Below are 13,394 nucleotides of genomic sequence, written 5' to 3'. Positions count from 1 at the left end.
TGTACTTACATATAATAAATAAATAAATCTTTAAAAACAAAACAAAACAAGAGATAGAGATCATGTTGTGTACTAGAATTAGTTTAGGGTTCAAAGAGATATCACTGTACCAAGGACTGTATGTTTATATGTAAGAAAGCAGACATTAAAATTTAAAAAAAAAAAAAAAAGAACTTTAGAACTAGCGATGATTTATGACCCTTTATAATCTTGGGAAAGCCCATTTCATTTCATATTCATAGCTTTTATTTTTACTGTTCTCCAACTGAGCTCCAAAACAAGCACTACCTGCAACAAGGAGTTTGGTTTTGGTTTTGCCCCTTCAAGCAGCTCTTTGCCCTACTTATGATGAGTCTGACAATGATAAGTGCAAATAACTCTATTCTGCTAGTTTCATTAAAAAAAAAAAAAAAAAAAACCATCAAATGCTAAACCTCTGTTTTTCTTCCCCAAGCTCTAGGCCTTTGCTCTTTTATACAGCCCATCCATCTTTGGAGACTGCCTAATTCCCTTACTTCATTTACACTGCTACCTTGAAGGTATTAATAGACAACCACATCCCCCTAGTGCTCCCTTTTCCTAAGTTTAGCTCCTGAATCTTAAAACTACCATCAATGTAGAATTATCCACACTCTCTCCTAAATGTGGATAGAAGGTATTCTTAATTATTTGTAGTTCAATCTCAGTTAAAAAAAAAAAAAACATTACCAATATTATTATACAGTCATTTATTATGTGGTCACTATGTTGCTTGTTTAAGGGTAATTCAATGACAGTTCACTGCCAGCAATTTGAAACTGCTTTGTACTTGCTCTTTTCCAGGTAGCAGTTTCCTGGTTTGCATTAAGGCCATTCACTCATCTCCCTTGGTAAACGACTTGAGATATGGCATTAATGAATATAATTTTAATGCTGAAACTGCTGTGCTATTTTTTTCCTACTGCCCTGTAATGGTGCCCAAACTTGTTAAACTTGTATAATTTAAAAATATTAAGTTAAATGTAACACATTCCCTCAAATTATACATTGGAAGGCATTTCATTGACAGCTGCCAACAGAAGGACATCTTAATATGTCCTACTAAAACATATTTCTTCCTATAAGTAGCAACACTCAAAAAGAAGAAAACTGTCCTGCACTTAACACCTTTCATAAAAGATGATTCTTGGCCAGGCGGTGGTGGCACACGCCTTTAATCCCAGCACTTGGGAGGCAGAGGCAGGCGGATTTCTGAGTTNGAGGCCAGCCTGGTCTACAAAGTGAGTTCCAGGACAGCCAGNGCTACACAGAGAAACTCTTTGTCTCAGAAGAAAAAAAAAAAAAAAAAGATTCTTCACTAACAACAGGAAGTGCGCCTCCCAACTCCCCTCCAACCCCCAGCAGCAGCCCAGTGAGCACACACAGCTCAGAAGATAGCAGCGCTTGCAGGCTTCCAGGTCTGCACTCAAGGACCACAATTCCTAGTTTAAGGACAACTAAACATACTAAAAGAAAAGTCATTTTCATTACAACAATACTTAAAGTATTATTACTACCCTCCCAGCCCCAGGTTCAAGTAAGGGAGGGTGAAAAACCTATACTTTGCCAGTAACATACTTGTAAAAGTATATGCTGACAGTACTGATAAATGCCTTGAGAAAATGACTAGATTGTTCAAAACTACAATGGCATACATCTTGGGATGATGGCTCAGCAGTTACCAGCACTTTCTGCTCTTGTCCAGGACCCAAGCATCTACATAGCATCCACAACTTTAAATAACTTCAGGTCCAGTGAACTCCCTCTTCTGACCTCTGTGGGTACCAGGCATGCATATGATACAGAGACATACATGCAGGTAAAATATACATACACATAAAATAGAAATAGAAAATCTTTAAAAATAAAGTTATGAAGGAACATCCATGTAATCCCAGCATTCAGGAAGCTAAAGCAGAAGGATCACTGCCATGTTTGAGGCCTGTCTGAAAACAAAACAAAACAAGCAAACAACTCACAAAGCTGAGTGGGGAAGCCTATTTCTGTAACTACAGCAGAGTGATAAAAAGTGAGGAGGAAGAAGGATGAAAATCAACTGTAATATAGGAGAGGAAGTCTCAAAAATAAATTAATTAATCCACTAATTCTAAAATGGCTCCATACATGAAAATATATTTTTCTTTTTTTACATTAAAAAACTTTATTTAATTTAAAACAAGTGATTCTCAACCTTCCTTTGATCCTTTAATACAGTTCCTCATGTTGTAGTTACCCCAACCACAAATTACTTAATTGCTATTTCAAAACAGTAATTTTGTTACTGTTATGAATTATAATGTAAATATCTGGTATGTAGGTTATCTGGTATGTGACCCACAGGTTGTGAGCCACTTATTTAAAAGATCTAATATATGAAGCCAAATGAACCGCTACATTCAGAGATCTCGTGAACTAAATAACTTTTCAAAGTCACCTATCATCACTGTTTTCCCAAAGTTGTTTCTGAGGAAAAGCTGGCATTACTGTAATACACGTATCTCAGCTATCACCTTTCCCACAGAAGTATAAATTAACTTATGATGTTGTACTTTGCTCCTGTATTTATTCCAAATATTGGTGCTGGTCAACACTTTCTGGGACAGTACTTCAGAATTTCCCTCTTCAGGTGCACATTTGAGGAAGTGGGTTTTTCATGCCAGGGACAAAACTACCACAAAGCGAAGGAAAAACTTTCCTAGTTAAACAGCAACAGCACAAGCCACCTCCTGATGGTTTTCAGTTATGGCTTCACTTATATAAAGTAATGCAGGTTACCTTTTCTACATATGTATTAAAATTTAAAAACTAAAATTAAAACTATACAAAATTAAAAAGGAGTTTGTTACTTTATAGCTTGGATTTCATTAGATGTGAAGACAATCTGTCTAATGAGTCCTAGAAATGACTTCAGCAAAGAGAAGTAGCAGAGGAAGATGGAAGGTTCGCCTATCCTTCCAACACTCCCCTGGAGGACAAAGCTGGGCCCAAGGACAGAAGTTACTGGGAGGGAGGCTTCAACACCATCAAGGAGACCTTCCTAACAGAGCTGCTCAACCATAAATGGACTGCTTGTCAAGTAGTCACTGTAAGTGTTCAAGGTGGAAAGACAACCTTGGAGAGGGACTCCTGTGTTTAAGAGTTTAGACTGAGATTGTAGAAGAGATTCAGAAGAGAATGCCTAAAAGGAAAGAGAAGCACACATATCCTGTATTTTCAGAATCCCTCTTGAGTTTTCTTTCTTTAAAGGTACAAAAGAGCCAGGTGTGGTGGTGCACGCCTTTAATCCCAGCACTCGGGAGGCAGAGGCAGGTGGATTTCTGAGTTCGAGGCCAGCCTGGTCTACAAAGTGAGTTCCAGGACAGCCAGGGCTATACAAAGAAATCCTGTCTTAAAAAAACAAACAAACAAAAAAGGTACAATAGAAAATGTAGTCCACAGTTTTTAAAAATACATGTTTACCCTTCTATCACTATCTTCATTATTATTTCTTTTTATTATAAAGAAAAGATGGATATATTATAATTTTGTAATATTTTGGGAAAAAAATGTTTATAAAGATCTAGTAGTCAGTACCCTAGAAACTTTATAAATTTGTAAGGAATATGCACACACCTAAATACATTATTCATTAAAAATTCACATGTTTTTCATTATACTCTAAAATATATTAGGAATTTTGATGTACTGAAAGAATACAAGAAAATACAGTATTCAAGCAGTCACTATTTTTACTAAGACTATTTTCAAACTGTCACAGCCTAATAATGAACTGTTAAATCAACTGAGGTGGCCACTATAATTTTCTTACACTGCTTCATCAGATGTTAAATACACTGCATTAGCTGTGAACTTTATTACACTACTTATGTGAGTCCATGCATTGGGGGAAGGAGGCATGGGTGCCGGAGTGCACGTTATATGGAAGTCAAAGAACAGCTTGCAGGAGGTTGGTTTTGGGAACTGAACTCAGATTACCAGGCTAGGTAGCAAGCAACTTGACTCAATGAGTCATCTCACTGGTCTAATAAACTATTCTTCCATCTGAGTCAGGCACACATGCACGCATGCACACATTTTGAAGAAAGAGTCATGCTATGTAACCTAAGCTAGTCTCAAACTCTTTTCCTTCCTGTTTCAACCTCCTGGGTTCTGGGATTACAAACATACCAACCTGTCTGACAATAGTAATTCTTACAATCTTAAAGTTTTTTTTTTTTTTAACATCTTATGAATCAAATACACTGTTGTACTACAAAATAAATCCTTCACAGTATATTTTAGATCATGAAAAATTCTAGCTTGTAATGCAAAAATTGTACTTCTTAGGTTATTTTCAGTTAATAAACAACCAAGATATAGCTGACAGCTCCTGAAACTAGATGATTAGTACATAGGAGATTACATGATCTCTTTAGGTTTTCGGTTGTTTATTGGGTTGATTTTGAACCCAGGCTGGTCTCAAATTTGTTATGTAGCCAAGGATGACGTTAGACTCCTGATCTTCCTGCCTCCATTTCCCAATCACTGAGGTTACAGGCATGTGCCACCACATGTAGTTGATTTGCTGTATGTTTACAATTCTAACAAAAATGAAAAAGAAAAAATGGACACAACAAGCATGATAAACAAGCCGATTAATTGTGGTTTGATTTGGACAGGCGAGATGTCTTAGTGGGTAAAGGTACTTGTGCCAAGTCTGATGACCTGAATTCAATCCTGGGAACCCACTTGGTGTAAAGAGAGAATCAATTTCTACAAGTTGTTTTCTTTTCTTCCCCCCCCCTTGGTTTTTCAAGACAGGGTTTCTCTGTATAGCCCTGGCTGTCCTGGAACTCACTCTGTAGACCAGGCTGGCCTCGAACTAAGAAATCTATCCGCCTGTCTCTGCTTCCCAAGTGCTGGGATTAAAGGCGTGCACCACCACTGCCCAACCTACAAGTTGTTTTCTGACCTCAAAACATACACTGAGGTGCATTGAGGGCCCATATATGCACTCAACATATACATATATACATATGTGCATGTACACAAAATATTTTTTTTGTTTTGTGTGTTGTTCTATGGGTTATTAACTTAGTAACTTCCTCAGATTTCATTCAGATATTTGGGCTTTCTTTATCCACAACAAAAAGATTTGAAATGTATTTTAGATATATAGTTGAAATGAGTCATACAAAAACAGATTTCCTCAAAGGATAACATTTAAAAAGTAATTATAAAATTTATAATTTATAATTAAAAAGTGTTATTTCATTGTCTCTTCATTAACCAGTGTTCAACCAATGGGAATACAAATACCTACCTGGCAAAAATGTTTGTTTCTTGATTGTTTTTAATTCACACTGGCAGTATCTGCACTGAGCTGCAATCTCCATAAAAGTCACTGTTCTGTCTTCCTTAAAACAAGAACTGCAAGTACTGTTTCAAGACTACTCAGAAAAAGTCAAATTTCAAAACAGTACATGCCTTAATATTTATCATCATCCCTAAAGTAGGTTTCTAAAAGCTTATAAAAACAGAAGCTTATACAGATCCATTGGAGGCAGAACCTACACTGGGTCTAAGAACTAAGTCATTTTTAGAACTGGAAGACAACTAATATGATCAAACCCACCCATCTAAAAATATGCCAGGGAAGGAAAAGAAGAGTCACCATTAACCGAACCCTGCGCTGGGCCTAGTCGGCATTCTACCAGGAAAGGTCTTAAGATACTGACAAGTATTTTAAGCTTAATTATTTTTAGAATAAGAGGAAACACTTGAATGTGATTAAAACAGTTGGTGTGGGCTAGAGAGATGGCTCAGTGGTTAAGAGCACTGACTGCTCTTCTAGAGATCCTGAGTTCAATTCTCAGCAACTACATGGTGGCTCATAACCATCTGTAATGGGATCCGATGCCCTTTTTTGGGGGGAGGGGGGGGGGGCCTCAAGACAGGGTTTCTCTATGTAGCCCTGGCTGTTCTGTAACTCAATCTGTAGACCAGGCTGGCCTCAGAAATCCACCTGCCTCTGCCTCTCAAGTGCTAGGAATAAAGGTGTGCGCCATCACTGCCCGGCTCCAATGCCCTCTCCTGGTGTATCTGAAGACAGCTACAGTGTACTCATATACATAAAATAAATAAAAATGATTTTTTAAAAAAGTCTTCGAAGGCCTCACAAATGCATTTTAAAATGTATTATCCAAGGTTAAAATTAAACTCTACATTATCAATGTCATTTGTCCATTTATATAAAATGGTTTTGTTCACAGTAATTATCAAAGTCAAGTTGTTCACAGGAAGTGCTCTTTTGCACCACTTTTGCAATTTTGATGTGCCAATTTATTTAAAAGTCTCTACAATTTTTTAAAGATTTATTATTATCATTTTTAATTATGTGTCTACATGTGTATATGCACACAAGTACAAGTAGCCATGGAAACCAAAGCTGAGTCAAAAGCAGCTGGGAGCTACCTTCATGCTCTGGAAGAACAGTATGCGTTCTTAACCACTGAAAGTCATTTCTCTTGCCCCATCCTACTATTCCTTCTAGCAGCTTTTGGCTCCTCCAGATGTTTCTCAAATGAAGATCCATCCATTCCTTATTCAAACATCCAGCTTTTCTCCGTGTCCTACTACAACCTTCTGGCTTTCACGTTCTCTCAAAACCTCATTCCTTATGTTTGATCCTGTCCAGATTGTGCTCTTGTACACAACGAGTTAGAACAGGATGAGTTAAACAACAGAAATTATTTCACAAAATCCATTCTCTAAAGCTTCTCTTTGTAATTTTATTAGCAAACTATCAAAATTTCACTGAATACCTTCTGTATGGTATTCAACAGTCACTCATTTGCTTATATACTTCATTTTAACAGAAAACAGCACCCCTTCTCTTTCCCAAAGCAAAAAACAAACAAAAAACAAAAAAAAAACAAAAAACAAAAAAAACAAAAAACAAAAACTTTATACATCCTAGCATTCAGGAGGGTAAAGTATGAGGATCTAAGTTCAGGGGAAGGAGCTGCTCAGCAAAAACCTTCTCAAAAACATAAAATATAATATAAAAATAAAACAAAGGAGAAAACGAACATTAAGGAGAAAACAAACTTTCTCGTAGATCCGAATTCCAAAGAACATTTTAATTAAAAACATACAAACTCACAGAGCACCTTTTTAAGTCACAGGTGGTCATCTTTGCCACCAAATCACCAGGCCTGACAACCTGACTTCAATCCCCAAAATCTACATGGTAGAAGACAACAAACTGTGAAGTTTGTCCTCTAACTTGCACAGGTGTACCAAGAAATGAACCCCTACTCACAGATGAACAGAAACATACACACAGGTAAATAAGTGTAAGAAATTTTTAAATAAGATCAAGAGTTAGAACACTTGCCTAACATCTGAGAAGCCCTAAATTTAATCTCAGCACTAAAAAGAACTATGTGTAATGAAATTAAGACAACAGTACAGTAGCATGTTGCTTTAGAGCCGTGGCTCTCAGCCTTCCTAATGCTGTGGCCCTTTAATACAGGTCCTCATGCTGTGCTGACCCCTAACCATAAGCTTATTTTTGTTGCTACTTGATAACTGTAATTTTACTACTATTATGAATCACAACATAACTATCTGATATGCAGGATATCCAATATGTGGCTCCCCTGGGGAAAGGGTTGTTTCGGTCGCAGTCCACAAACCACTGCCTTAGAGCCTACAAGGAAATGTTTTACAGCAAAACCATATTGAAAAAGCAAAAAATTTCTTGTAAGTCTAATTTTTCAAGACAATATAACTCATGGGAAATCAGATCTACAATGAAATCAAATCTTAATTTGTGGCAAGTAAATTAACTGTGAAGCACATCATTTTCTGTTAAAACTTTAGCATACTCATAGGTTAAGCTCTGTGTTTGCATACAAACACACAAACACACACACACACAAACCTGTCTCTCAACATGAACTCAATAACTATAAAACAAGCCAAGAAATAGGCTCTATTGTAGTTAGATGGCCTTTCCTCCTAGACCCCTGACAAATGTGTGCAAAGAGATTAAAGACATACAGTCTCCTTAGGAAAGACTTTATTTATTCAAAGGTAGGTTCTTTATTCTAGTTAAGTAATATTTTAACTATGTTTAAATCTGCTGCTTGACATTTTGTCATACATGTATGCCACGGCTATCATTCATAAGATTTTTTTTTAATATTATTTATTTATTATATGTAAGTATGCTGTAGTTGTCATTAGACACTCCAGAAGAGGGAGTCAGATCTCGTTGTGGATGGTTGTGAGCCACCATGTGGTTGCTGGGATTTGAACTCGGGACCTTTGGAAGAGCAGTCGGGTACTCTTACCAGCTGAGCCATCTCACCAGCCCCCCATTCATAAGATTTTATCTTTCTGATACTGATTTCAGTTCTCTAGGTAGGAAGACAGTCTAAAGCAAACTGCCAAACAACTTAAGCAAACAGCACTTGACAAAAAGATTCATGAATCACCTAGTGCAGATACTAGCACTGTTGCAAGCATAATGTTCACAGCTAAGAATCACCTAAGCAAAATGGTTTCTTCAAATTCAGCTGTTAACAATAAAACTCATTAGATTCTCTATTTGCCCCTACAGTATTATCTAATGTAATAAGTTTCAGGAGGAACATATTACATTTTTACATCATCCCACATTCATTCATTCAGCTAACACCTGTAAAACTCTGGATCTTCCAGGTACTACATTCTACTTCTCTTACAATAACGGTATTCTATAAAAAGGCAACACCTGACCCTTATGAAAATGTACTCATTTGCAGTCATGGTCAGGAGAAAAGAATACCATGAAATCTCCCAGACAATCAAACAGAATATGAACTTCCTCACCAGAATTTCAATTGCAGCAACATGGTTGGCATAAATCTCTGTAAGGGACCTTCAAATGACCTATTTAACTTGTATTCATGATGACAGAAGCTTTAATAAATGTTTAATACACAAAAGAAGAAAAGCAATCATGCTACTTTTTAATAATAGTTATGGCTAACACTAAGACTTGCAATAGTATCAGAATGAAATCCAACTAGACTCATTACCTCATTTAACCCTTACATCATCCCTATGGGACTAACACTGTAATCCCCATTTCACAGATCAAACTAAGGCTTGCCATACTCAAGGTCACTTAGCTGTAGAGAAATAGAATTAAACCCAGTTCTTGGGAAGATAAAGTTCAATGGCACCATGCTTGCCTAGTATGTACAAAGGTTTGAGCCCTAGTATCTACACACACACACACTCACCTCTCTCCCTCCCCGCTACTCTCTCTATACACACACACACACACACACACACACACACACACACGCAAAAAACAAAACACCAGTTCTATCTGTGTCCAAAGCCTGTGCTCTATATCATGTGCTTTGTTTAATGTTCAATTTTAACCTAAAACCTTTGAATACCTTAAAATTTTTAAATTGTTGGGGGGGTGATATATACAAAAAGGGGGGGTGTTTTATATCAAACTGTGACCTTACAAGTCTGAATATTTATATGGAAAATAAAATGTACTTGAATCCCTATGGTAATGGATCGATTCCTTTTGGAGTTAAAAAGAGATGCTGCAGGCCATCTATACCAAATTCTTCACTTAAGGAATAATGAAAACAGAAGCTTTTTCAAAAACTTCTACATGCCTAATCTAAACTGCCACATTTTCAATCCAGAAACAGTGACTCTACAACTTATTTTCCAAAGCATTATTTTTATTATCAGTATGTCTAATATTTAAATACTATATAGTATATAGCATGATATCTCTTTCTGAATCACTGTATAAAAAAGTAAAAACACTTGAGGACACAAAATCAGAGTATTACAAGACTACAACCAACAGAAAGTTTAAATATGATCACTTAGGCACGTTACAGAAAGCTTTAAAATGGCATCCTTAACCATATAAAGTCAGAAGTAACCATTTCTTTCTTTCATTTAGCTTAACTATGGGTTCACAGTCATTTTACTAGCCCTGTCATGTGACTAAATCCAAGCTCACTTCAAGGGAAAGGCTGTACTATGCTGTATTTAGAACATATTATCACTAAGACCAGATGAGTCTTTGTAGGCCTCTCCAAAAACCTTGCCTTAGTTGCTAAGAAACTACAATTTACCCTAGTATAAATCATCAGAAATAACTTATGCCAGCAGAGATTAAGTATCTAAGATCAAGAATCTCTCACCTATAGTGCAAAATGAAACTATGTTATTTCCACAAATAACTGAAATCAGTATTAAACTCACATTGTTCTCACATCTACGATAAATGATTCATATCTATATACATATACATACATACCAAGCATAGAGGGAGCAAATCAGGCTAACTTTGCCCTTTCCCTTCCACAGCTTCATACTTGAAGGAAAGGGGGGTGGAAGTGTCCCTATCCTTAGGATATTCAATGTAAGAAACAAATGTTTCCTTCATGACTCATGCAGTAATAAAGCCATAGGGCATAACATTCCCTTGTAAAGGGAATACTTGATAAAGTGACTTTATTTCCAATACTAAATGTGGTACATTATTACTAGCATTTTAAGCTCAGTTTGTCTTCAAAATACTCAACTCCACTGGCTCTGACTGATTTTGTTTTAATGAAAGCCACTTCAATTCCAGACTAATTTTAATTGTTTTAGCATAACAATGAAGAAATTCAGAGATTAAAACTAATGACTAATGTTAGGCTCCCTAACCCTAACCAACTTCTCATTAATGTTTAAAATAGAAATCTTTAAAACCTCCTAATAGTTGTTTCCACAATAGCTGAATTAGGCTCATCATCCTTTTAGGTTTGTATCTGAATGATCGGTTCAACAATGGACTGTGACAATTCCGTCCAACAGAATCTGTCATGTTTAGCTCTCCAAGCCTATTATCTTTCACCATCTTCTCTACAGAGCTTCAGTTCGAAACTCAATTCTCTCAGTTCCACTGTACCTTAAACCCATCCCAGAGACCACAATCATATTCCTCAGAAATAACATCTTTGCAGTCTTGAAACTTTCAGTTCTAAAAGCTCACTTCCTCCATCTCTCTGCCACCATCTCCATTGCCCTCAATCCCACCACTGCAGATGTGGCTGTGTCCCAGCCCTCCCCAAAGGCCGAACGAGCATCATACAGCATTTGCCACAACTCGTCTCCTCCCTAATGTATCCGCCGCGCTACAAAGCAACATTACACCCCCGACTTCCTGCATTTTACTCTCTTCCCTTATTTTTCGTCTTCCCCCACTCCCACCACTATACCCAGGCACCCTGTACTTCCCTGATATTTCCTCTACCTCGGTTTTAAAGCTTTCCCCGCATCCTCTGCTCATTTTCCTCTCCTTATTTAGAAACTCCCTTTTGCTTTCCCAACCGCTACCCTAGAATGCCCAGCACTCCACCCTCCTTGGCAAAACCCAGCCCTCTTCCCCCAGCTCGTTTGGAGACACACTGCTGCTTCTCTTCTCCAGGTCCCCCTACTGCAGTCAACCCACTCCATCTTTCCGCCCACCTTCCCTCTACCCCCAAATCCAAGGTTCCCCGAATCGCTCACTAACCCCTCTCCTGAAGAGACTCAAGCAGTCGGCTGCCCCTAGGTAGTCTACGGGATCCTTTTGACCCCAGTTTCCCCCCTCCTCCCATTTTGCAGAATGTCACCCGGGTTCCAGGGCCCCAGTAGAATCCCGGGTGTCAGCGCCCGCGGAGCCCGGTTCTCTCGCCGACACCACCCCTCCGCCAGCTCGAACTCGAACGCCTGTCTCCCGCCGCTTTCTCCAGAGCCGCCCCCGCTACTCCAGCTCCCGGTGCGAGATGAGCCCCACGCCGCGGACCTGTCTACAGAGCCCCGGGCTCGCACCAAAGCGACGCCTCCACCTCTCCACGAAGCACCTCCTCGCCTCAGCCGGGCCGCCCGCTGCCGACTCCGGCATCCCCCTCAGGCCTGGGCCCTGCCCCTCTGGTTCCCAGAGCCGGGCGCCCCCGCCCGACCCGCCCCCGGCCCCTCGGCTTACCGTTCTGAGCAGCGCCTGGCCCTGGAAGGAGCGAGCCAGAGACCAGCAAGAGCGAGAGGGCCAGGGCGCCGGGGAGCGACGAGCCCGACATCCTCCCTAGCCGGAGAGCGCGCAGCGAATGGGCCGGGGCCGGGGCCGGGGAAAGGGAGGGGAGGGAGGGAGGGGGCGGGCGAGCGCGCGCGCGAGGGAGTGAACGAGGGAGGCAGCCGCGGCCGAGCTCCGTCCTTCCCCGTCCTCCTCCTACCGCCGCAGCGTCCAAGCCTCGCGAGACCTCCGCTGGCGGCCGTGGGCGGGCCAGGAGCACCGGCGGCAAGGCTCGCGAGAAGAGGCCCTCGCCCCAAGTCCCCGCCCCTGCAGTGGCTGATTGGCCGAGCGCAAGGGAGGTCACGTGCGAAGGGCGCTTCTGGCCACGTGACGGGGCGAGGCGGGGACTCCACCCGTTCCCTCTCCCACGGGGGAGGACGGCGGAGTACAGTTCTCCCTTCTGTGGCATCCTAGGGCCCCGAAATTAGAGGAAGCATTGAGAAAACAATGCTCCCCCACCCATCCTGCCTTTCCTGCGTTACTGCTCAAAGCTTCAGAAATGGATACCCTAGACCCTGCTTTTAAGCTTTCTATTATTGCCCCTTATCAAAAACCTGCTCTTCCTTCTGGACCTTGACCAGAGACCGCTAGAGGAATCTGGCCACAACCTCCCTGCCTCGTGGCTTTTTTTACCTTCCAGGCAGTGTTAACAATCGCTGTGCTTCCTTGCACGGACATCTGTTCCCTCAGCCTTCAAGTGTCCTCCTTTTCCTCCCTACCTGTGCCCTCCCCACCCCCCCACTCCTCTTTTAGCTTCACAAACTCCGAGGGCCTGAAGAGCTAGCCTGTGCAGGGCCATAGATCCAATTCTACAAGGAAGTCACAGTGTGTCCAGTAATAGGCAGAACCTTTGGTAGAGGAAACCCATAAGAAAATAGTTTCCACTCAGTTCACTGTTCAGCCTAGTGTATCAGAGATGACCCACAGGAAAGGGGCCATCAAAAAGGAGTTTAACCACGTTGCATGGAAATTTGAGAAATGTCTTCTTTTGCCGGGAGGGAGTACTGGGGAGATGTCATAGTCCTTAAAAATGCTTGATACACAAACGTGAAGACCTGAGTTTCCCCAGCATAAAAAGGAAAAAGATGGCCACCAGGGTTGCTGCTGTAATCCGACTCTGGAGAAGAGAAGAGCTCTCCAGTTTGCTGACTAGTCTGCCTAGCCAATCCACGGGCTCTAGGCTCAATGAGAGACCCTGCCTCAAAAACAGTATTCTCCACAAAAAAACGGAAGAGGAGGAGAAGGAGGAGGAGGAGGAGGAGGA

The 13,394-nt window shown here is 40.4% G+C and overlaps 1 protein-coding gene across 4 annotated transcripts in view; it reads right to left on the bottom strand.

Annotated features, from left to right (window-relative positions):
- The window catches only part of Nptn (neuroplastin), a 78,369-nt gene extending 66,042 nt beyond the window's left edge, over positions 1–12,327 (bottom strand). For 3 of the 4 annotated variants that reach the window (XM_029543094.1, XM_021206843.1, XM_021206844.1), the window contains exon 1: positions 12,047–12,327. In XM_029543094.1, coding sequence (XP_029398954.1) covers positions 12,047–12,137 — 91 coding nt within the window. In that variant the 5' untranslated portion in view covers positions 12,138–12,327. The remainder of the gene's footprint in view (positions 1–12,046) is intronic. The other variant, XM_021206845.2, reaches the window with a different exon arrangement.
- Between the last annotated feature and the right edge of the window lie 1,067 nt (positions 12,328–13,394).

Source organism: Mus pahari, chromosome 10 (assembly GCF_900095145.1).
Source record: "Mus pahari chromosome 10, PAHARI_EIJ_v1.1, whole genome shotgun sequence".
Taxonomy (NCBI): Eukaryota; Metazoa; Chordata; class Mammalia; order Rodentia; family Muridae; genus Mus; species Mus pahari.
The sequence above is the reverse complement of the archived record's forward strand: the minus strand, read 5'-3'. Positions and strand labels throughout refer to the sequence as shown.